Here is a 23869-nt window from a genome sequence, read left to right as displayed (position 1 = left end):
TCTAAGACCTCGCCACTTCATTTCGTCATTGGTTTATGAAACGATTTAAATGACACGAATGCCAATGCGATGCCCGGCCGTATCTAAGATGAACTCGTGACACTGTTTAGGATGTTTACAACAATAATCCGAAGCGGCGGTCATCGATGTGGGCGCCTCGATAATGCTTGTTGAAATGCGTTATTTTTAGAGAGCAATTATGTGCCGAGAGAGATACGAATACGAGCGGTACTTCGTTATTGTTATAAATAACAGTTGATTGTCCTCTGCTTGCATATCGCGTTCATCGATTGGAGGAGGAGGAGGAGGGTGTTCTGCGGTTTTTTCTATTTCAGTGGCAATCGCAGGCGATACGAATACCGATCGACGAGTCTCCCGGAATTGTTCTTGCGCAATGATTGTTCTCCCGCTGAATCGGCAAATGACAGCCGCATGTTGCTGATCGACGGCCGATTTTTTGCATTTGCGCACATGTGCATAACATGTGTTTATCGAATTAACACGGACCGTTTGCGATACCCGCGACCGCACAAAAATACGCATTATCGTTCCGAGTGACCATTTTGCAAGATCAGCGAGCGAATCTTGCTCCCATTTGCCAGAGATGCCGCGGGGCGGAGATCGAGAGAGATCGTCATCATCGGACCAATCAAAATAGTAAATTTTCCATTTCTATTTCTTGATCGGTCAAATCCTAATCTCCGACTCGCCATCTCAATCTTTAATGTCAATCCGATACGGGCTTAAAACGACTGACTGTCGTCGAAGATTATTTCGCAATCGCGGAAGTTCCGAACGAATGCGCTCAAGAAAGACGCAAAACCGCCGGTGCTGCATCGAAAAATCGTTTCGCGACGGCCGACGATGAAAATCTGGGACGAGGTTGTGTAGGTAGTAGCGTCACGGTAAATCGAAGGACGTTGACATACAAACCCGAAATTGTTTTCCGAGAAGCACGTCGTGAAATTCAGCCAAATGCTCCGGGAAAACATTCGTCTCGAGAACAGCAGATCGAAAATCGAACGAGAATTCCGGATCCGTGTTTTCCTGTTAGGTAATCCGCGAGCGATAATATCCGTTAATATCCGTATCGAGGGTTACTTAAGCCATACGTCAAGATTGTCGTATATATATAGAACATGAAATTACGAAAGACCGTCGCGTCACTTTGACGATGCCGTAATCTCTTAATCGCGCGTGTCACGTATACGCGCCGATAACGAACCTTTTTCCAATATTTGGGGAACGACTCAGTGCGTACGTACGAGCGTACGTGCATACGTGCAGTATGATGTAATACAGGATCAATCTAATCTAATCAATCGCCCGATGCACTATGCGCTTGACTCTATCGCTTTGCGTGTAGGACTTTTAGGACCGCGCAACGCGCTCTTGCATAAGGACTCCAGAATTTTTGCATCTTACGTTCAATGAGCTATAAATAAACGTGATCCGCCGCGAGAAATCGATCTCCGTTGTCGTTAATTAAGCGTGCTGCGAGGCAAGCTTGAGCAAACCCGTCTGCGGAGGCTGGCGGCGCAACGTTGCGCAAGGTTTCCGACCGCGAGCGATTATTTACGCGACCGGTGAAAAACGGACGATTGATCGCGCGAACGAGGAGGATGCTGCGAAGCCGCCTGACGAAAGCGGGGATTTCCTTTGTCTTTCAAGATGGTGCCGGGGCGTTGCACAACACCGAACACACAATCGGTCGGCTGGCGGAGAAAACCAGCTCGTTTGTGCCACGGAGAGCTCTCGAGTCTTGAGCTCCCTCAAGGTGGTCTCGTCTAAATATAGCCGAGTGCAGCCCAGAATAACACCGCGCTCGAGAGAGCCGGCAATGACCAAAGCCCACCTTCGTCCCAGCGCGTCTCGTCCACGAACTAGGATAACCGCCTCGAGTGGCGGGTCAGTTTCGTTCGTCGTTCCTACCGATCGTCCCTTTCACTCGGCGGACGGTCGCCGATAAACGAACTTAACGGGAGGCCGTACAATTTGGGGATCGCATTCAGCTCGGAGAGGGAAGAGCAAGATAATAAAAAGGTAGAATGAGATAATACTGTTGTCCAGAAAGGTACCCTGGCGACCACGTCGATCGTGAGAAAACATCGTAATACAAAAACGTTGGCGTAATGTATTAAATACGAAGGAAGAAAAGAATATAATTTGATAAGACAGTTTTTATCATGCAGTCATATTCCGTTCCAGAAATTCAGAATAATTTTTACGAAAAGTCGAGCAAAAAAGCTTGAAAATCGAGGAATTTAGAGACAACAGCAAACGAGCTTGGTCGAGGGGGCTCGTAGTTCTGATCGCAATCGCCAAATCCGGGGGAGTAACGCCCCGAAAATGCGCCGATCCGTACTTTCGTCACGTACACATGGGGCCTAGTCACGTTGTTCGCTCCTCGTTTCGCGTTTACGTGGGATACATTCTTCATGTGCGGGCAGCCAGAAAAAGCCAGCGCGATTGCATTTAGCGCTTTAAATGCACTGGGGAATATGGGCCATTGCCCCGCGATGTTACCACGAGAAACGAAAAACATTCCGGAGCACGAAAAGTTCCGTGAAATCATAATTCTAAATATAGAGAAGAACCCGCATCCCCCCGCCCACGCTGACTAGCTGACCGACTCGAGCATTGGGTCAGTTTCTCGTGTATCAGGGCTCCCCGATATCCCGCGTAGGGATGAGTGGGAAAAGCGGGAAGTCCGGGTCCCGATAAACAAACCTGACCCGCTTCACAGTCTTCTCTATTCTTGGTTTCGACAAGATAAATATGTATTCGCATGAGAACCGGACAGTTTCTCAGACAAATGGACGTTGAGATTGTTGCTAGAAATTTGGCTACTTTGTGTCGCGTTTATGTTCGTCACTGCAGTGACCATAAGCGCAAGCGAATAAAGCAGTGTATAACGCGGCAGCAGTGTATATCGTATCACGTGAATCTCTATATAAGCTAATTATTTTCCTTTTTTTTCTTTTACGAGATATCACAACGAGATTCGCAAGAGTCGACTGACGAACAAGTGATCCTCTGTGCGCGAGTCAGGCTTGAGGCGGTAGGCTCGATGTCCGTGCGCCTAAAGTCGGCCAAGGGCCGCTAAGAACCGGTCATTAATTATCGATTATTATTAATTAAGAATCGACGAGGAGAGTGAACATATTACGTTATACGGCCCGATGCAACAAGACCGCCGAAAACGCTCCGTTAACATTCTGGATTCTCGGACGGACAGAGATGACAGTCCATAGGCAACGAAGAAAAAAGGAAAAGGGAGAAAGAAAGAGGACCACAGGCAGCGTGGCGGTGGTCGCCGCGATTAAAGAAGAACTGACCCCCACGACTGTCACGTTTAATTTATATGTTAATGAGGAGCGCATGTCCCACACGCTCTCTCACACACACACACACACGTCCGTGTTTCAGCCGCCCCATGCACCTCTTCGGGTGTATGCTCGCGCGAACGCGCGAGGAGAGTCGCCCCGTTCATTCCACTTCTCCTCCTGCCCTCCTTCACCATGGGTTTATATTTAACCGCGCCACACACCATGGCACCCGACTCAGCCAACTTTGCTGCATTACTCCCGGTGCATCTCCGTCTCGTTCCCCTTCTCTCTTTCTCTTTCTCTCTCTCTCTGTTTCTCTCTTTCTTTCTCTTCCTCTCCCATCACATCGGCGTGTGCCCTCCCCCGTCGACTTCCTCCCGCTCCTCTTCCTTTTCCTTCCTTTGTGGCGGTCCCCTTTTTTCTCTCTTTCTCTCCTCTTGGTTGGCGGCTACGCTCGTTTTCATTGCACCGACGAACGGGGCAACCCGCCGTCCTGGTGCACCACGCGTTTCGCGTATGTATGCATGTGCGTTGCGCTGGTTTGCTTCCAAGGAAAGGGCGGACTCGCGGTCTCCTCCTCCTGCTTTTCCTCCTACGTTACGGTCACGCTGAAAGAAATCACTGGAATCATAGAGCGATTAATAATCGCGTGATCACCTACGATCTCCAATCGATTGCGTGTAATGAAGCAGTCAGTCGTTGCACTTTGACGCAATTGAAGATCGTCGGGTACGATACGATGTACCCGATAGCGGATGCTGTATTCCTGCCGCGCGTTTCACGCTAAACGTCCGACTTTCGTCTCGTCCCACTCTTGAATTAGAATACGATAAAAATCTTCATCAGAAATCAAGGATGTGGAGGAATTCCGTAGGATAGATTTTCGGAAAGCCTTGAATTCCGCTATTAATCTAAACTGTTTCGCAGCTAGATGTTATGAAACGAGTTGTTGCAATGCTACCAAGCTAACGATCATTGAAAAATAGCGGCTTCGGATGTCTCCGCGTGCAAATTCCCGTTCGCGCGTATCGCATGTAGATTTCGAAGTATTTGCTGAATAAGTGCGCGGGGACCGGACATGGCTGCGAACGTGGCGAATTCGATTACACGCCGCGAGACGCGAGACGCCAAATAAATCCTGATCCACGACTCGAACCTGAATTAAAAACGATCGTCTCGCGAACGACGAGCCTCTGGTTCGCCCTGAAAGATTTCGCCGCGGCGAAATGGGTCGATTAAAAATAAGAAGGTAGATCCGCACGAGGGTGGACTGGCAGCAGCAAGTGGAGGAAAGGAGACTTTCCTCAGTGACAACTCCAGTTGAATAATATTGAGTTGCAATATTACAATATAATCTTGTTTTTAGTCTTTAATGACAAATATATGTTACAACTCATATTATTAAATAATTAATAATTAATTCATATTAAAAACGCTAAAGAACGGGACGAATATATATTACAATCCAGTAACATCCTCTTTCTTCTCGCTTGCAGAAATGCTCGGACTACAAGGCGTCGAAGATAAACACCTTCGTGAGAACTGAGCCGCCAGACACGCAGGTGACCAAGTCGGTGATCGCCTTGCTGCTGCACTACGGATGGAACAAATTTACGATCGTGGCGGAGCGCGACTGGTCGACGGTCGCACGCTCGCTGCAGGAGCAGGCGGCTATGAACAACCTCACCGTGAACCACTACAAGATCGTCGAGGACCGGCACACGTGCTGCGAGGAGAGGCTGCCCTGCTGCCAAGTCAGCGTATGGTTCCAACTTATACAGGAGACCAAAAACATGACCCGCAGTCAGTCCACATTTCTTTATGTTCGCGCTGGCTCGCAAGACCCGCTCGCTCGCCGCGAGCTTTCCGCTGCGCGATCGAACGGCCGCGATAAAACGGTGTGAATTTACACAAGGTGGACTCCGATCGGCGATTCCGATGATTCAGGACTCCTCGGGCGACCGTGTCTTACGAGCCAGCGTTAATCTCGTCGATTTGCAATTAAAAAACAGCGTTTTTCTTTAGCCACGTTCTTTGCTTCGTTCCATTTGATTGACACCGCGCGTGTATAAATATACATACCACACGTATGATGGTCGATGAATAATTGAATTTTCCTCGATTATCTCTTCCACGTGTCGTTCGCCGGAAAGAATTACTAGCTTCGTTCGCGTAACAGTTATATATAATACATTAATTGCAGCAATTTTCCTCGTTACACTTCGTTAAACAACAACTGTTTGTTATTCCAGTTTACATCTTCCTCGGTACGCCGATGTCGCTGATAGACATGATGAATTCGATGGAAGGTCAGAGGCTGCTGGACAATGGGGAGTACATGGTGATACACGTGGACATGATGACGTACTCGCAGCGCGAAGCGCAGAAATATTTGTGGAGTTAGTAAAACTGCAGTATACCTTATCGCACAAACGCGTTACTCGCTTGTATCGCGCACGGTAAATGTCGATAAAAACCGATTACACAATCGTCGGTCTTACGCCCATTATGAAACTGATCCCTCCATAAATTTAACATTAAATTAACTAAATTAACGGTATCCTTGCACGTGTGCGCACGTTTCTCTCTAACGCTCAAAGATCCTATATCTCAAAGCCTTTACGTCAGAGCTGTCCAATCTGCGACGTCACGCTCGCGCGAACGAGCAAGCAAATTGAAAGAACGGAAAAGAAACGGAAGGTTTCCAGTTGGACAGCTCTCCCTCACGTTCTCGTAATGATTCGACGTCGTTGTTTGACGTAGAACCTGAGCATTTTGACCACCTGAACAATTGCCTCGACCCGAAAGGCTTCCTGAAGAGGGCACGCTCTTTGTTGGTGGTCGTGTCCACGCCACCGACGCAGAACTATGAGGAGTTCACGAAAAAAGTGCGGGAGTACAGTAGCAAGGAGCCCTTCAACTTCGTGATTCCGGAGCTTCTGAGAAAATATGAAAAGGTATTTCTAAACTGTGCCAACTCCCGTGAACCAATCGTAACCGCCACTGTCTTCGCTGCACGTCTAATCTCTGTTTCAGTACGTGTCAATTTACGCGGCATATCTCTATGACTCCCTCAAACTGTATGCGAGAGCCTTGGATCAGTTGATACGAGATCAGCCGGATCAGCCTATCGAGGAACTCGCGAAAAATGGCACTCTCATAATCGAGACTATCATCAAGAATCATACGTATCAAAGTAAGTACGTATAATAATAAGTCTAGTAGATAATCTGATAATCGGTATCAATGGGATTAATCTCGAGTGGTTCGTGACACTCGATGTGCCAGCGATAAATACGAGACTGGCACAGATCATAGGTGAAACCAAATCTTTCCTAACTGAGCCTCTTGCTCTTTTCCAAGAGGCCGAAGATCAATATCTAAACGCATCTTTAGTGGATTGATATCTAAACGATATCGATTGATCAATCTTTGTGCTAGGTGTGAGCGGAGCGACCATCAAACTGGACAACTTTGGTGACTCGGAGGGTAACTTCTCGGTACTCGCACTGAAGAAGGAGACGTTCAACCGCGATAACTTTTCCTGCGACTATCAGATGAAGCCCGTGGGCCAGTTCCAACAGGGTGAAACTCTAGTGAGTGAGTTGTTTGTAGCATTCAAGGACGCATTTGTCACGTCGCAGGTCGAAGACCGTGCGGTCGTGTTGCGACTTAAATCGCTGGAAACTCATGAAACCCGAATACGCCGAAACCCGAGTCACGAATATCGGGACTAAATACGAAATTACGTCACATCAGGTATACAGACCGTCGGGAGCTATGGATTGGCCGGGTAAGAATAAGCCGGAGGCTGAACCTGGATGCGGATTTCTTAATGAACACTGTCCGAAGGACGATACGCACTTCCGCAGCATTGTCATCGCCGTCGTGCTCGCGGTCTTGCTATTCTGCGTTGCGGTGGTCATCATGAGCATATATCGCAGGTGGAAGATAGAGCAGGAAATTGAGGGATTGCTTTGGAAAATCGATCCGAGCGAGATACGCGGCTATCCTCGACCTGACAACATGATGTCTTCCCCTAGTAAGGTGAGCGTAACACGTCAGAGTTATTAATTTTGCTGCGCGGCGATGCAGCGCGCTTGTTGTTCGCACATGGATTTCTCACAAAGAAAGAAACAACACAGATTTTTCTTTCCGATTGCAGTTAAGTTTAGTTAGTGCAATGTCCTACGAGTCGAGATGTGGTGGTCAGGTGTTTGCGCAAACTGGGCATTACCACGGTGTCGTGGTGCGGATAAAGGAGCTGAAGTTCTCAAAGAAGAAGGATATCTCACGGGACGTCATGAAGGAGATGCGCATTCTCCGTGAAATTAGGCATAGTAATCTCAACTCTTTCATCGGAGCGTGTGTCGAGCCGATGAGGATATTGTTAATTACCGACTATTGTGCCAAAGGAAGTCTTTATGTACGTCATAGCGTAATCACGGTGACATCCTGCTATTATTTCGTAGTACAGTATATTATGTGTTCAAGAACAATGTATTTATCGCGCATAAATAAGAGCTACGTACGCGTAGCCTGATGCACATTCGCTTTTGAAAGTTTGAACAATGAGAACAAAGAAAGAGTAAACGCCGGTCGTGCTTACGTAAACGTGAATCGTATATTTTCTTCTTTTTTTTTAGGACATCATCGAAAACGAAGATATAAAATTAGATGATATGTTCATTGCATCATTAGTTCACGATCTCATTAAGGTAGGTGTCCCCTAGACAGACGACTTTCCAGACGCTACGATATTGTAAGGTGATTTTAGACGTGGCTTCTATTAAACAGGGTATGCTGTACATTCACGAGTCATCTGTGCTAGTCTGCCACGGTAATCTGAAGTCTTCCAATTGCGTTGTCACCTCACGTTGGGTGCTCCAGGTCTCCGACTTCGGTCTTCACGACATGCGTCACTGTGCCGAATCTGACAGCATCGGTGAACATCAGTATTATCGAAGTACGCGGATCTCTCTCCACGCCTAGTTCGTTTATCGCGCGTTAAACCGTCGTTCTTAACCGTTCTTTCTCTCGTTCGTTCCAGACCTGTTTTGGAAAGCTCCCGAGCTACTGAGAAATCCACACGCTTCGATTCGAGGCACCCAGGAAGGAGACATTTATTCCTTCGCCATTATTCTGTATGAAATTCTTGGGCGGAAGGGACCGTACGGAGGTATAAATCTGGAACCTAAAGGTAAATACACGCGATAGCGCAAAGAAACATGATAAATGAACTACCGATTTGGTCAAAGCCACAGAGAAGGATAAATATGTCTATTGTTTAACTTGACAGAGATCATAGACCGGGTGAAAAAGTTCCCAGCGGACGGTGAACCGCCATTTAGGCCAAACTTGATCTTGCTTTCCGAATCGAAGGCGAATTGCACCGATTACATCATCAGCACCATCACGGCCTGTTGGGCGGAAAGTCCAGAGCTCAGGCCGGACTTTAAAACCATTAGGACCAGGTTGAAGAAGATGAAGGCCGGATGTCATCGGAATATCATGGATCAAATGATGAACATGATGGAGAAATACGCGAGCAATCTCGAGGGTGTAGTCAATGAGCGTACGGGACTCCTCCTAGAAGAGAAAAAGAGAACGGAGGAGCTACTTCACAGAATGTTACCTAAGTGAGTCCTCCTCGCTGGCTGCTTACCGTGAGAACTTATATGCATATATATTGTTACGTCGTCTGCTTGTTGTAGGCCTGTCGCGAATTGCTTGGCCAACGGCATCAAAGTGGCACCGGAGGCGTTCGATTTGGTCACCATATACTTCAGCGATATCGTCGGTTTCACGGCGATGTCAGCCGAAAGCACGCCGTTTCAGGTATTTATTTTCGTGCTTTGCTTTACGACGAATAGAGCAGGAATAATCATAAAAATAATCATCGTCGACAGGTTGTGAATTTCTTGAACGGCTTGTACACGCTGTTTGACAGCATAATCGAGGAGTACGAGGTGTACAAGGTGGAGACGATAGGCGACGCCTACATGGTGGTGAGTAGCATTTTTAATTAAGTGATTTTAATTGCGAGAGGAAATTATTTATCAGTGCTCGACGATTTTCCCGTTCAGGTTTCCGGTCTTCCGATAAGAATCGGAGACAGGCACGCCGGACAAATAGCATCGATGTCGCTGGAATTACTCAACGCTGTTAAGCATCATACGATACCTCATCGGCCTCAAGAAACTCTCGAGCTCCGTATTGGCATTCATACCGGTAAGAGGCAAAAGTGCAATGTGTACATACGTGGGTGTATAGATCGTGATACATTGATCGGCGGTAACGCGAACGTGAAATTACAGGTCCCGTGGTAGCAGGCGTCGTTGGTTTGACGATGCCTAGATATTGTCTCTTCGGAGATACAGTTAATACTGCATCACGTATGGAATCTACCGGGGAACCTTTGCGGATACATATCAGTGCACAATGCAAAGAGGCGCTCGATAAGATCGGGGGTTACAAGATCGAGGAACGCGGCTTCGTGAAGTTGAAAGGAAAGGGAACGGTGAAGACGTATTGGCTGACGGGCAAGGAAGACATACCAAAAAGGAAGGACACGGACGATAGAAAAGATGCAGAGGAGGATACGTCGAGTAAAAGGGATGCAGAAGATGCGCCAAGAAAAAGAAGTGAGGTATGTGAATAAAAAAATTTATTAATTGCGTACAGTTGAAAATTATATTATGTTGTAAAAAGAAACGTAATAAAATCAAGATTCAGATTGAGATGACTGCTAAGTGATGTATAATTTATATCCAGTGTAATTATCGCTAAACAGAAATATTTCACAAGTACATATTCATCATTTCTTCCTTTTGTTCTCCACTTCTGATCGTGTACTTCCCTTTTTCTAAAAGAAATTATTTTTACTACAGGCCTTTGCCGAAAACGATCCTCCATTACTGTTCTGCAATCTACAGCGAAGCCCGAAGCTAAATATAAACTTGCGGGAGGTGTCGTCGCTGCTAGATGGATGGGGTGCGAGAGATCGCAGGGGATCAAGTATACCGTTCCCACTGGCAGAGGGATCGTCTTCCGAATACGGTGGATCTAGTCCAGTTTTGCAATCGCTGCAGGCTCGCTTGTTTCCCTCGTTTCTAACTGCGAGTGTCTCGAAGACGATGCTGGACAACATTTCGGGCCAGGATGAAGAGGCGCACCGGCATTCCGCCAATATCGAGCCGATCGACAGTATGCTCGCAGATACAGGGCCGAAGCTGAGGAAGAACGCACGCGCGTTGTCGATCATCGCGTCCTCCTCGTCAAGCGACTATCCATCCCAAGCGGTTATAAGCGAGTCCCACTCGTTGGATCCGCTCTCCATCGACAACAAGCAACCCGAATCGCCGAGCTTTTGGAAGGAGAACGAATGCACGCGAACCGACTCGAAGGCGGACATCTCCGAGAAGTTGTTGAACAACAATTATCCCAACGGCAATGTGATAATGCCTCACGCTGATAACTTGCCGAATGAAGTGGAGCCGCTGTTGGGCAACGATAGCGAGAGCAAAGTAGAAGTACGGGAGAAGCGTTCGCGCTCGCTGGATCAGATGGTATCCGCGTCTAGCACGGACAGTGTACCTGATAAAAAGTCTTCCGCACGTAATTGGCACAAACCAGTTTCTACCATTATTCAAATATTAAACGGCGACGGATTCCGTAACAGCAACGTTTCCCTGAGGAGGGGAGTAATACCGGGCTACGATAAGCAATCCGAACGTTGTTCCGAAAGTGTACTCTAGCATACACATGAAAAATGATTTTTCTTTTCGTTTATTCTTTTCTTTTTTTTTAATGCGACGAACGGGTAAATGTTAAGAAGTACTGCACCGCAATTTTTTTTAAGTAATTAACAGAGCTAGCTGTAAAAAAATATATCTATAGAAAAGTTTTGAGGGAGGAGGCTTAAAGTTTTTGTAGGAAAAAACTCGAAATTTTTTTTAATTAGATATAAAAGGAAAAATTCCTCTAGTACGATATTAATCCTACATAGACTGGTTTATCTCCCAAAGCCCTAAATGTATAATTATGCTACTTTACTAAAAAGTTTGCAAATTTCTAGAAGAAATTAATAACAAAACGGATATCGAAGTTTTTTTTCTATCAAACTGTTAAGTTAGTTCAATACTTCTGAACATTTATTGACGAACGAGTACCATGGGATAGAATCACATGTAAAAACTCTGTGCACTACCAGACGCGTGACTGTGCGAAGCATATTACGAGTCATAAGCACGATGTATTGTTGCCATTTCTTCTATAGCCTAGATATGTGCAATTTATGTATATGAGAGTTACCGACACACACCCACACACACGCATTGTATATTTTTAATATCTAAGTATTTTATATAACATGTAACTAATGTAAAACCACGTGTGCATCTCTGATGTAGAAAAGAACTTTTACATAGGAGAAATAGGCTCTCCTGTTTTTCTCTTTAATAAGATTTTTAATTTGAGCTTATAACGCGAAAATATCAAACTATTTTATAAAAATCATGACCAAAGTACGCACAAATATGAGGGGAATTCGTGATGCGAGATTCATTAATATCTCTGATTTTTTTTCGCTGGATTGCATGGAACCGGTTGAATCTTGCGCCCGATCGTGTGTGTGTGAGAGAGAGAGAGAGAGAAAACGCTGTCTTTGAGAATTACAGAACGCAAAGAAATCGTTTTGTACGAGGGAATCGCCGAGTTGCGCGTCACGAACTGCCCTTCTTAGTTCATCCGACAATCCATTTTGTTTAATGGTATGTTAGTGATACGGAAAAGGAATTAGGATGGCATAGCGTACATACGCGCGCGCATAATCAAATATGAAGCATGACTGTAAGATGAATATGTGTATATGTGTATATATATATGTATGTATATCTACACACACACACACGCACGCAATTATACATTGGAGGAGACAAAAAGTTCCTGACGGCTTTCTAATGACACAAAAGCATTAAATAATACATTATTATTTTATATATCAATGTATCATGACAACGTATATATACATATAAATATGTATATAACATGTCATAATACATGTAAAAAAATAGACCGTCATGCTTTTTGATTCGTCCAATATCAGCGCACATGTATATCTATATAGTATCTGTAAGTCCATACTTGTTCACTGAAAGAAGCAAATTGTCCGTATGGCTGTGAGAAGTAAACTAGATTGTACCTAAGGTGCTTAGTAATATATCATGTTGTTAAATGTATATAATTAAATAATAATATATCAATGTAAAGATAAAATGTAAATTAAAGATATTATTACCTTCTATAGGAAAGTTAATTGAACATTCTTCTACTTCAGTTGCCAACAATTAATATTAATCGTATACTCTTGCCTTTACCTCTTGGTAATTCACATTCGTAACGCGAAACATTCTTTTACTCAATTAAAATCAACCCAATTTCTTATATTTACGCATAATATATACATGACTCGTTACAATGTTTTGTTTCTAAGATGCAAGCACATTAGATTTTGCAAACAGCACTAAATTAATCTTGACCACGAAGAAATTTCGACATGAAATCGGTCGGCTGCGGTTCCCAAGTCTCCTTCCAATAATGCATGAGTGTTGACTTGGGTTTCCATACATTAGCCACTTCTTGTAATTCCATTTGACCCTATTGAAACAGAATATTATGGTGTTACAAATATATACTATATGCATGATATATAAATATGTCATGGTTTCTTATAATTTTATGTGGTGCATGTATGTGATACAATTCTTATAAATAACTAAAGTTACATTAGTTACTAATATTCGTTTGTGAAAATGTTCATTTCTTAACTATCGAACGAAATTCGTGTTCTTACCCTTATTATAAGCATATCTATAAGCCTCACGTCAGTCACATGAGCATGACGTTTAAACTCTTCGCGTATCTTCTGCTTGCAATCCGCCTCTGTTTTAGGAATATAGTAGTAAAGTACTGTAAAGGGAAAGAAAAGGAGTCAGCCTTAAAGTAAAGCGATACAGTAGAAATTTGCAATCAAGTATCACGTGACGAAAAACATGTAGCAGAAAAAAAATTAACGCGCCTCGAGATGATAATTTACACTGTAAAATAATTCGTTGCGTTATAACGGATTATTGTGCATCAATAAACGTAACAATAACAGATACACTCGTGTGATGTAAGCATCATAGTTCTAGCCAGCTCGTCCCATATAGGTTATACAAGCGCAACTCTGCCGTTCAAAATCAATGGCAGGTGTTAGAAAAGTTACGTACGTGAGATTGGCACTTGACGAATCCATGCTTTATACAATGCAAGCACTTTTCTACGCGCGTCTTCTCTGTTAATAGATAAAATGGGTTTCACTTGGCGACTAACAGTTACACCTCGAGAAGCCATTTTGATCAACTGCACTGATTTGGTTAGGATTGCAGCTGATTGAGTTGGTTGTCGGTGGTCATCGGTAGATGGATGTACTGCTGAATTTGTTGTCGCTTGCTCTGATCTGTCAGGCTACTGACTGGATAATTATAAACTTTGTAAAACTTATTCAAGTGATTGTAAGTAATTTTGTATTAATAATATAATATAATTTTGTATTAATAATATTTTAATATTGTTAGAATACTTGTTTGAATTTTGCGTGAAATCTTGTTTGAATTCACGTAAAACGTGTGATTACACATCTTAAGTATAACCTTAAAGGTTGATTTCTTCGTAATTGTTGAATGATTTATTTATTTAAAGTATAATTGAAGTATAATTACGTCGTTATATGCAAGTGTATTTTAAATGGTATATGTTTATTTTAGCGTATCTCTGCTTTTAATATTCTTACCGGTTTTTAAATTATCTAACTTTGTGCAATATGTCTTGTTTCCAGCAAAATGGTTGTGAGGCAATATCAGGAGGAGCTGAACTATTTGGAGAAAATTAATGAATGTTGTTGGAGGATTAAGAAAGGTTTCCAACCTAATATGAAGGTAATATTTTCCTTTCTGTGAGCTGTAATATAAAAATAAGATAGACAGTGAAAGACAATAACAGCTATTTTATTTTTGGAGTATAATACTAATTATTATTTGTTAAGTATGTCCATTTTATTTTATAAATTATGATTTAAGGTTGAAGGAGTTTTCTATGTGAATAATACATTGGAACGTTTGATGTTTGATGAATTGCGCAATGCATGTCGGCCTGGTGCAATTGGAGGTTTTCTTCCCGGAATGAAACAGATCGCTAACGTCGCTGCGCTACCTGGGATTGTATGGAGATCTGTGGGATTACCAGACGTGCATTCTGGATATGGTTTCGCTATTGGTAGAGTATCACATTTTCCATCAATATGTAAAATCAGAAAAAATTTGTAATAAGATCAATCTTCATAATAAAAGTATCAAAGTAGTAACGTCAAATAAATATTGTTTTAGGTAATATGGCAGCGTTCGATATGGATGATCCAAAGTCGATTGTATCACCTGGTGGTGTGGGCTTTGATATAAATTGCGGGGTCCGTTTACTGCGAACGAATTTATTCGAGGATGACGTCCTACCAGTGAAAGTAATTTCGACATATCATTTATATCATTTTCACTATCATTTTTTTTATTAATAGACTTTACCGTGTATTGTAAAATAGTTACAATATATATTTGTATATGTCAATGTAAAAAAATTTTTCTCTAGGAGCAACTTGCACAAAGCATGTTCGATCACATTCCAGTCGGCGTTGGTTCCAAGGGAATCATACCGATGAACGCGCGGGATTTAGAAGAAGCGTTAGAAATGGGCATGGATTGGTCTTTGAGGGAAGGTGAGCGGAAACGTAGGATAGAATTAAATGCTAATATATAATCACACGGAATGCTCACGTAAGATCCACATATTTAGGCTATATTTGGGCTGAGGATAAGGAGCACTGTGAGGAATACGGGAGAATGCTGAATGCTGACCCGTCAAAGGTGTCAATGAGGGCTAAGAAACGTGGACTTCCTCAGGTATAGTATGCATTTCTTGCTTAAAATTCCTGTGCATTATATAATTAAATTTCACTTTAGTTAGGTACGTTAGGCGCCGGAAACCATTATGCAGAGATTCAAGTAGTGGACGAAATCTATGACAAGTGGGCCGCTTGTAAAATGGGCATCGAGGAAAAAGGCCAGATCTGCGTCATGATCCATTCTGGAAGCAGAGGATTCGGTCATCAAGTCGCTACTGGTATTACTCTCTTAAAATTATCATTCTTGAACTATTTTTAGGATTATAAACTGCATATATCTTTTCATTTTATTATATCATTCTGCCGTGCACTTCACAAAATTGTTATAGACATTACGTAACATTTTATATGATAAGAAAACGACATTTCAGACGCACTTGTGCAAATGGAAAAAGCTATGAAACGTGACAACATAGAAACCAACGACAGGCAGCTTGCTTGTGCCCATATTAAATCTCAGGAAGGCCAGGATTACTTAAAATCGATGGCAGCTGCTGCCAATTTTGCATGGGTGAACAGGAGTTCCATGACGTTCCTTAGCCGACAGGTAAAAAAAAAGAAAAAAATGCAAACTATCATTTAAGTGCAAAATAATATGTAATTTTATTAAACAGGCATTTGCGAAACAATTCAACTCGTCTCCCGATGATTTGGACATGCACGTTATATACGATGTCTCGCATAATATCGCCAAGATAGAAGAGCACATTGTCGAGGGAAAGCAAAAAACACTCTTAGTACATAGAAAAGTAAGTAGCGACATCTCGTATTTTTAATATTAAATAAAATTTACATACATTTGAGTGCAACAATAATCGCAACAATAATACTTAATATTTTGATTACAGGGATCAACGAGAGCTTTTCCGCCTCATCATCCTTTGATACCCGTGGATTACCAATTAACAGGTCAACCAGTTTTAATCGGTGGTACGATGGGGACGTGCAGTTATGTTCTTACTGGTACGGAGCAGGGTATGAAGGAAACGTTTGGATCAACCTGTCACGGTGCCGTAAGTATACGAATTGCACTGATATTTAACATCATATCAGCCAAATTCTAAATTTTAAAGTTGAGACATATCTGTCTGTATTCAAAAAATTTATTTTTGTAGGGTCGCGCTCTCTCGAGAGCGAAGTCACGTAGAAACTTGGATTACAAGCAGGTTCTCGAGAAATTAGAAGAGTTGGGCATATCAATCCGAGTTGCGTCGCCGAAATTGGTCATGGAAGAAGCACCGGAATCCTATAAAAATGTAACAGACGTCGTCAATACCTGTCACGCGGCTGGAATCTCCAAGAAATGCATTAAGCTACGTCCAATTGCTGTAATTAAAGGATAATGTTTCCGAGAAGAACGTTTGATTGCTCTCCGAACGACGATTACGGATATGTTTGCCAAACGATATTTATTAAATTCAAGTATTGGCAGAAATCTTGGCCAAGAAAGCTCACATGTATGAGACTATTTATGTAACATTGCATTTTATATAACTTGTATATTCTGCGATATGAGATCATGTAAATGTTAATATCTTCTTTCTTGTTCTTACTTAATAATAAGATTAAGTAATGTAAGTTTGCTGTAAAATATCTCATTATATCATTAAAATTACATTGTAAGTTTTCACACAAATGTTGAAAATGCAATGATTGAAATAAAACTGATATTATTTACAAATTACGTACGTTGTCTGTCATAAGTAAATCGTTCACCACACGCACGTATCTACAACACGCATAATTGGGTAAATAAAAATACTACAAAGTTTTTAAAAATATTTCGTTAGCGTTTTATTAGATAAAATGTACAGTTACCTATTTTCGCGATAAGAAAGCTAGATTAGACTAATTCGTTGACTTTACACAGGAATTAAATTCGCAGCATTACATTTAGCAAATCCTCCACTGACTAGAGAATACAGGAGAGATGCACGAAGGGGAAGATAGTCCCGCAATTGTTTTTACTCGCGAGTAGATAATGGAAGCAAACCATCACCATAAATAGTACGTGTGTGTATATCGCGTGAGTCGTAATACAAGAATAGTGACTTATCGTTGGAACCCTTGAGACGAGAACACGAAGAGGGAGAGAAAGAGACAGAGTGGTAGTCACTGGAGGAGTTGTGTACAGAAATACAAAACCGACCAATAGGACGCATGGTCTGAGATGCATTCCACCGAGGAATATAAAATTAATGTTATTTATAAAAAAATATTAATTACTCTAACGGACTTATGATAGGTGATAGTCAGGAGAGGGTTCAGCTACGGATTCAGTAGTGAACAGGGGGTTCGGGAACTCTGGTGGGTGTGGCAGTGGTCCAGCAGTCTTTGGCTGACGTCGATACGCCATAAGCCAGCATGACACAGCGATAGCTACGGCAACCAGTGCCAGGAGCGCCGTAATTATCAACGCTATGATAAAGCCGACCATAGAAACACAGATATCTTCCACTCGTTGCGCTGAAGGAGCTGAAAACCGTCGCAAAAAATGGATTACCCTCTTCGCATTAAAATACTGATCGGTATTTGACGGTGGGCGTCAAGTCTTCTCCTACCTTCAGCTGGATCCGCTGTGTACCTCTCCTCTTTCCTTTCCAGAGTCAATATTAAGTTCGACTGAATAGTGATCTCCTCACGAAGTTGACCCTCGAATCCGTCAGATATACTCAGAGACGTGTCGTTCATCTCGGAGTCTACGTCTCTGCGACGACGGCCGAAGGCGTTGTAGCCTCGACAATTTACCTGAAAAAACGCGTGATTTTATCATCGAAAATCGCTCTGCAGTTTGCACTTAATTAAGAATTTTTAAATCATAAACTGGCGAGTGAATACTCACAGGTTGACAGCGTCCGAAGCATACGCGTATGTTGCACTGGAATCTTATGTTGTCGCTGCTGGGGAACTTGAACGCGTTGAAACTAGCCATCAAGGACTGGGTGTCGGGGTTCTGCTCCCACTCACCGAATATCGTGGGGTCCGTCGCGCAGCCGTTTTCGTCCGTTACTACGTACTCGTTCTCCAAATTATCCTCCATAGTCTTGGCAATGCAGTTGCGCGCGAATCCACCGTAAATAGCTGCAATATTGCCATATTATACCGTATTAAACAGCAAGAACATTAACATCAACATTATTTTAAACATTAATCTAAACGTAGTACGTTAAGTACATAAACACAAGTCGAAAATGTGAAATTTTATTGAAGAGTCAGCTTGGTACTCACTGGAAGGTTGAACCTCCACTTGGAGCATCAGATTGTCTCCAATCTCGGCCGAATTGATTTCATTTCCGTTCTGCGCAACTATCTTCATCACACATACGGGCGGTGGACCGGTGTTGGCGATTGTTCCGGCGGTCGTCAGCATGGAGACGTTGAAGCCAAGGGTGACGTTCTGTTCTCCAGTCTGATATATACACTTGATGTGATAGGCTTGTGCTTTGTAGGTCATCAACTTCGGATGTTTCTGTATGACAAGGACGAAGCTGGCTTGTCCCTGAAAGATGAAGGATTAGGGTCACGTAGACAGCTCAATGAGCATGTAATATCGCGATAATTGTCGCATAATACTGTCCACTTACGTTGACGTGTATCAGTCCGCAATTGCCGAACGCAACTTTGAACGTCTCCGTTTTATGTGCGGTGTCAGATGGTAAGGAGACAACTCGTCTACACTGCTCATCCTTGCTGCGTCCTTTGACGTACAAGACTCCATCGAAGTCTTGATCTTGCAGATGTATCACAACTTGCACCCCGTCGGACAAGCAGCTCACGTCCATGTCCGGTCTGGGGAAGTCCGTTCGGCCATCCTTGTCCGGCCACCCTGGTCGGACTAAGCAAACGAAAGATATTCGGTAAAATAACTCTCCACACTATTCAATGCCTCGTTTTACATAATTAATATCTATCTTTGAGGAAGATTATATTCGATGTAGGAAAGAAAAATATATGATGTGCCGAATTTTATCAATTTCTCGTAAATATACGCGAATTAATGATCAAGTGTCTACGTGTCTCTTTTCTCTCTACTTCTTCTGCAAATACTATACGTACAGCATTGCGTGTATGGGTTGCCCAAATAATCGTTTTCGCAGACGCAGACGGGTTGATGTCGGGTAGCATTGCAAATCGCGTACACGCCGCATTGTTGCTTTCTGCAGGCATTTTCGCACGTGCGGGTGGTCTTATCGCAGTATTTGTCATCGGCGCAGTCATCGTTACGCGTGCATTCTGCTACAGCGACTGAAATCGTGACGTATTATAGATTAGCAAGATTATATGGACATAATCAGCGAATCAAGGTATTAAAAGAAACTGAACACTTGGCTTACTTGGTCTGCAATATCCATTGGCGTCTATTCTGTATCCGTATCGCGTGGGGCAGACGCAGCGGCCGTATTCATCTATGCTGAAGCCCTTCTCCAGATCGCATACGCAATAACCTTCCTCGTTTACCACCATATTCAACTGCTTCTGGCAAGGTATGCAATCGTCGTTCTCATCTTTGCCGAAACCAGGCTGGCAGACGCAATTGCCGTAATGGTCGCGGAATTGGCCTTTCTCGATCGCGCACACGCTCACTGGAACAAAAAATATGGGATTAATGTCTTTAGAATTTTTTCATTTGAAGAGATCTGTTTTCTAATAAAATGGATTTCGTGAGAATTCACCTTCGTCACAGCGGACAACGGCATTTCCGCGGTATCCTGGAAGACACTCGCATATCATGGTCCTGATCGGGCTGGTGTCCAAGACTTTGCACTCGGCATTAATGCCGCAAGGTTTGATCTTCGTGCATGGATTGATGCATTGTCCGTTGAAGCATGCGGTCTGAGATGGACATTCATTGTCTGCCTTGCACTTCTCTTTAACTGCGAGAAGAATGATTGATAAGTTAAACAGGAAAAATTCATGTATTTAATAAATTTTGAGTCCAGTTTTGATTTAACAATTTATCTTTGATTATAAGTGGAAATCCATCAACTTTTACCTTTAGTACATCCCGCTTTAGCATCGCCGACGTAGCCAGGTGGACACACGCATTCCACGATGTGATTGTAAACGTTGCAGTCCATGTTACCGGTGCACGGATTCTGTGCGCAGGGATTCTCGCAGCGATTGTTGATGCAGGCTTTGTTCGTTGGACAGTCCGAGTTGCTTCTGCATCCCAGCAGCACGCAGGAGACCCTCGGATTGCCACCGAAACCAGGTGGACATTCGCAGATAGCTTTGTGATTTATACCGTGACACACGGCGTTCTTGCCGCAAGAGGCCAACGACGGCGAACATACCGGCACGCAGTTGTGTTGGACGCACGCGTGCGAACCGCTACAATCACCATCGGCTCTACATCCTGCAACTAAATTCCAGAATAAACGTTATAATCGCTGCAAGACAACTAAAGCAATCGATGTAACAATATTGATTTATTGCAATTGATGTGATCGCCCTTTGAGCAATTTCAATAAAATCGAACGAGTCTTACCTCTCGTGCAAAGGATATCCGGATTTCCGTCGTATCCCAGTGTGCACGAACATATCGGTTTGTGATTGACGACGTTGCAGACGGCGTTGGGTCCACACGCGCACGGGTCTCTGCAGACCGCGTTCACGCACGATCGTTCCGACGGACAATCGTCATCCTTGACGCACTCGATTTTAAGAATCGGCTTGGTGGCACGGCAGGTACCGCTGCCACTGCTGACGTAGCCGCTGGGACACACGCAGACCATGGTGCGCACCGGATGCGTCGGCAGGACCCGACACTCGGACGGTTCCGTGCACGGCTGTATGACCGGACACGGGTTCTGGCACTTGTTGCTCAGGCAAGCAAGTGAATCCGGACAGTCACTGTCCTCCCTGCACTCGGGCCTGACTTCCGGTCGGCAGTTGATGTATGGGTTTCCGGTGAAGCGCGGCGGGCAACGGCATATCGGCAGGTGGTTCAGGACCCGACACTCCGCGCGTGCCGAGCACGGATTGTCGTGCACGCACGGGTCGATGCATTGCATGTTGATGCACGAGTGATCGCCTGGACAGTCACCGTTGCTGTAACAGCCGATCACGCGGCAGCGATCCAGCGGATTGCCGTAGTAGCCCTTGCGACAGCGACACTGAGCAGCATGGTTGTTCGGGAAGCATTCGGCGTTGTCGCCGCACGAATCCGCGACCAGGCACGGATTCACGCAGTTGTTGTTCTCGCAGGTCTTATCGCGCGTGCACTGGCTGTCGTACCGGCACTCGACCGAGTGACAAGCGATTTCAGGGTTGCCCTGATAATTCTGCTCGCACGAGCACACTGGTTTGTGGTTCCTCACGTAGCAGACCGCGTTGGTACCGCAGTTACAGGGGTTGCGGCACTGCCTGTTGATGCAGGACTCGCGATCGCCGCAATCATCATTGGTCGTGCACGTTCCGATGACCGTCAGTTGTACTACGGGATTAGAATAATTTATGGATTATGGAGATGCTTAAATGTGTGTATGTGTGCATACATTTCTGTATAAATTATCACATTAATAAAGGAAAAAAGGAGAAACGCAACATAATGTAATTATAATTGAGGCATTGACTCTGTTAATTGAATAATACTCATTTTCAACAATACATATTAACAATTCTTTTAATTTGAATAATCTGATTTGTCTTTTAAATTGATTACTTCGAATAACGTCTACTCACTTGGTCTGCATACACCATCGACGTCCGTAATCCATCCCTCTGGGCACGTGCAAATCATGGTTCTCACGGGTACAGTGTCGAGAACGTCGCAACGTGCGTTCTCCAAGCACGGCTTGATAACCGGGCAAGGATCGATGCACTTCTCTCGGATGCACACTAATTTGTCCGAGCAATCGATGTCGACTCTGCATTCCGGCTCCTCGATCTCGTCCGCGGGATGTCGTTCGCAGTAAGAGAGTGGATTTCCTAGAGGTATGTTCTCGGGACAGCGGCAGGACGCGATGTGATCTTGCACGTAGCAGACCGCGTTCTGCGCGCAGGGTGAATTCTCGGCGCATGGGTTCACGCAACGACCATCGTTGCAAGCTAGATTGCGAGGGCAGTCGTGATCGGTGTTGCACTCGACCCTCTCGCAGTGGATTTGAGGATTGCCGTAATAGCCTGGGCCGCAGCGACAGGCCGATCGGTGATTCTTGCCGTAGCATTCCGCGTTGATCGCACACTTGTTGTCCAGGATGCAAGGATTCAAGCATTGGCCGTTGTAACAGGTGGCTGCATAATCGCACTCGCTGTCGGATTCGCAATCGACTACAATAAAACGATCATGATTAGCGCTGAGAAATTGAAGGATTCTCTTGAAAAAGAAGTATGCGCTATTATACAATATTAATATTATGATTTTCTTCTATTTTGCAAAGGAAAAACAAGACAGAATGATGCTTACGCTTGAAGCATCCCAGCTGAGGATTTCCGGAGTAGCCTGGAGAGCACACGCAGGAAGGATAATGATTGACGACGTTGCACTTGGCATTGGGTCCGCAGTTGCATGGATTGACGCACGCATTGTTGATGCACGCATAATTGCCTGCGCATTCGCTGTTCGACACACATTCAGGCACGATATCCGCTGCAGACAAAGAATGCACACGAATCACAACGTGAAAAGCTGTAATCAGGTGTAATTATCGGGGTATTAGCTTCACTCTTAATGATTCTTACGTGGAATGCACTTGATTCTGGGATCGCCGATGTAGCCGACCGGGCATCTGCAGATCGGGCTATGATTGTCAACGTGGCACAAGGAGTTCTTGCCGCAAGGATCACCAGCGACGCACGGATTTACGCAGAGCGAATTTATGCACTGTCTGTCGCGTGCGCATTCGCTGTTGCTGTAGCATTCTGGCCGAGGTCCTGGCAACGGAGCGACTGGAACTGCGACAGAGATTAAGTTTTACAGTTTTATATGAGATGATTAATTCAAAATAATTTCAAGAAACACCCAAGCTTCGAACTCCACGTACTTCTTCCGCATTCTATGTAAGCATTGCCTGTGTAGTCCTGGGAGCAGAAACATATGCCGGTATGAGACGTGGACTTGCATTGTGCGTTAAAGCCGCACTCGGTTGTCAGGCAGGCGTTCACGCATCCTCCATCGAGGCATTTCTCATGATTGGCGCAATCCTGATCCAGATGACACTGTACGTCGCCCAACACTAAAATAGTTGAGGGAAATTTTAAATAATGTTACACAGAATATCATCCTATTGCAGCATGCGTCATGTATGTTTTATGAGATCGATATGTACCGATCGGCTTGCATTGACCGTTGACATCAGTGATCATATTTGGTGGACACAAACAGATCACGGTGCGAAGAGGTACCGTGTTCAGAACCTTGCATTCTTGTTCACTGGTACACATGCCGGTAGACACGCACGGATCCTGACATTTGGTGTTAATACAGGCAAGATTTAGTGCGCAATCGCTGTCCTGAACACATTCCGGCTCGATGGGAGTGCCTGGGGATCAAAATTGTATCTCGCATAGGATCTAATGATATAAAGTAGGAGATAATGATGAT

At 44.1% G+C, this 23869-nt stretch overlaps 4 protein-coding genes across 4 annotated transcripts in view; 2 read left to right on the top strand and 2 right to left on the bottom strand.

Moving 5' to 3' along the window:
• Nucleotides 1–12605, top strand: part of LOC105278257 (receptor-type guanylate cyclase Gyc76C) — a 70184-nt gene extending 57579 nt beyond the window's left edge. The window contains exons 5-20 of the mRNA XM_011337222.3: nt 4826–5132; nt 5582–5728; nt 6093–6286; nt 6366–6525; nt 6771–6925; nt 7089–7376; nt 7495–7755; nt 7976–8047; nt 8127–8295; nt 8380–8529; nt 8629–8968; nt 9044–9167; nt 9239–9337; nt 9416–9560; nt 9647–9978; nt 10220–12605. Coding sequence (XP_011335524.1) covers nt 4826–5132; nt 5582–5728; nt 6093–6286; nt 6366–6525; nt 6771–6925; nt 7089–7376; nt 7495–7755; nt 7976–8047; nt 8127–8295; nt 8380–8529; nt 8629–8968; nt 9044–9167; nt 9239–9337; nt 9416–9560; nt 9647–9978; nt 10220–11086 — 3810 coding nt within the window. The 3' untranslated portion in view covers nt 11087–12605. The remainder of the gene's footprint in view (nt 1–4825; nt 5133–5581; nt 5729–6092; nt 6287–6365; nt 6526–6770; nt 6926–7088; nt 7377–7494; nt 7756–7975; nt 8048–8126; nt 8296–8379; nt 8530–8628; nt 8969–9043; nt 9168–9238; nt 9338–9415; nt 9561–9646; nt 9979–10219) is intronic.
• A 145-nt stretch (nt 12606–12750) lies between these two features.
• LOC105278259 (NADH dehydrogenase [ubiquinone] 1 alpha subcomplex subunit 6) lies at nt 12751–13764 on the bottom strand. Its single transcript, XM_011337223.3, has 3 exons — nt 13601–13764; nt 13183–13298; nt 12751–12986 (listed from the first exon to the last, which is right to left on the bottom strand). Exons 1-3 carry the CDS (start codon nt 13722–13724, stop codon nt 12858–12860), a joined length of 369 nt encoding a protein of 122 aa, XP_011335525.1. The 5' UTR covers nt 13725–13764; the 3' UTR covers nt 12751–12857.
• Nucleotide 13765: 1 nt separating this feature from the next.
• Nucleotides 13766–17005, top strand: LOC105278260 (tRNA-splicing ligase RtcB homolog). Its single transcript, XM_011337224.3, has 11 exons — nt 13766–13885; nt 14209–14308; nt 14450–14645; nt 14756–14886; nt 15012–15138; nt 15216–15322; nt 15383–15542; nt 15696–15871; nt 15939–16073; nt 16173–16337; nt 16440–17005. Exons 2-11 carry the CDS (start codon nt 14213–14215, stop codon nt 16665–16667), a joined length of 1521 nt encoding a protein of 506 aa, XP_011335526.1. The 5' UTR covers nt 13766–13885; nt 14209–14212; the 3' UTR covers nt 16668–17005.
• Nucleotides 17006–17097: 92 nt separating this feature from the next.
• Nucleotides 17098–23869, bottom strand: part of LOC105278470 — a 97768-nt gene continuing 90996 nt past the window's right edge. The window contains exons 119-133 of the mRNA XM_026972855.1: nt 23595–23807; nt 23310–23501; nt 23008–23220; nt 22733–22915; nt 22009–22596; nt 20813–21760; nt 20318–20686; nt 19998–20198; nt 19659–19907; nt 19381–19569; nt 18909–19159; nt 18553–18823; nt 18167–18405; nt 17886–18072; nt 17098–17799 (exon numbers count right to left, since the gene is read on the bottom strand). Coding sequence (XP_026828656.1) covers nt 17561–17799; nt 17886–18072; nt 18167–18405; nt 18553–18823; nt 18909–19159; nt 19381–19569; nt 19659–19907; nt 19998–20198; nt 20318–20686; nt 20813–21760; nt 22009–22596; nt 22733–22915; nt 23008–23220; nt 23310–23501; nt 23595–23807 — 4532 coding nt within the window. The 3' untranslated portion in view covers nt 17098–17560. The remainder of the gene's footprint in view (nt 17800–17885; nt 18073–18166; nt 18406–18552; nt 18824–18908; nt 19160–19380; nt 19570–19658; nt 19908–19997; nt 20199–20317; nt 20687–20812; nt 21761–22008; nt 22597–22732; nt 22916–23007; nt 23221–23309; nt 23502–23594; nt 23808–23869) is intronic.

The sequence above is a fragment of the Ooceraea biroi genome, chromosome 10, assembly GCF_003672135.1.
Source record: "Ooceraea biroi isolate clonal line C1 chromosome 10, Obir_v5.4, whole genome shotgun sequence".
Classification (NCBI taxonomy): domain Eukaryota; kingdom Metazoa; phylum Arthropoda; class Insecta; order Hymenoptera; family Formicidae; genus Ooceraea; species Ooceraea biroi.
Note: the sequence above shows the minus strand (reverse complement) of the source record. Positions and strands in the feature narration are given on the sequence as shown.

Bases quoted from the DNA above. Each gene is read 5' to 3' on its own strand.
- LOC105278259 (XM_011337223.3), bottom strand. From the start codon at position 13,724: ATGGCTTCTCGAGGTGTAACTGTTAGTCGCCAAGTGAAACCCATTTTA. The intron at 13,299-13,600 runs GTACGTAACTTT...TTCCCTTTACAG, and splicing joins TCGTCAAGTGCCAATCTCAC to TACTTTACTACTATATTCCT. The intron at 12,987-13,182 runs GTAAGAACACGA...CTGTTTCAATAG, and splicing joins TAGATATGCTTATAATAAGG to GGTCAAATGGAATTACAAGA.
- LOC105278260 (XM_011337224.3), top strand. From the start codon at position 14,213: ATGGTTGTGAGGCAATATCAGGAGGAGCTGAACTATTTGGAGAAAATT. The intron at 14,309-14,449 runs GTAATATTTTCC...TTATGATTTAAG, and splicing joins GTTTCCAACCTAATATGAAG to GTTGAAGGAGTTTTCTATGT. The intron at 15,543-15,695 runs GTATTACTCTCT...ACGACATTTCAG, and splicing joins CGGTCATCAAGTCGCTACTG to ACGCACTTGTGCAAATGGAA.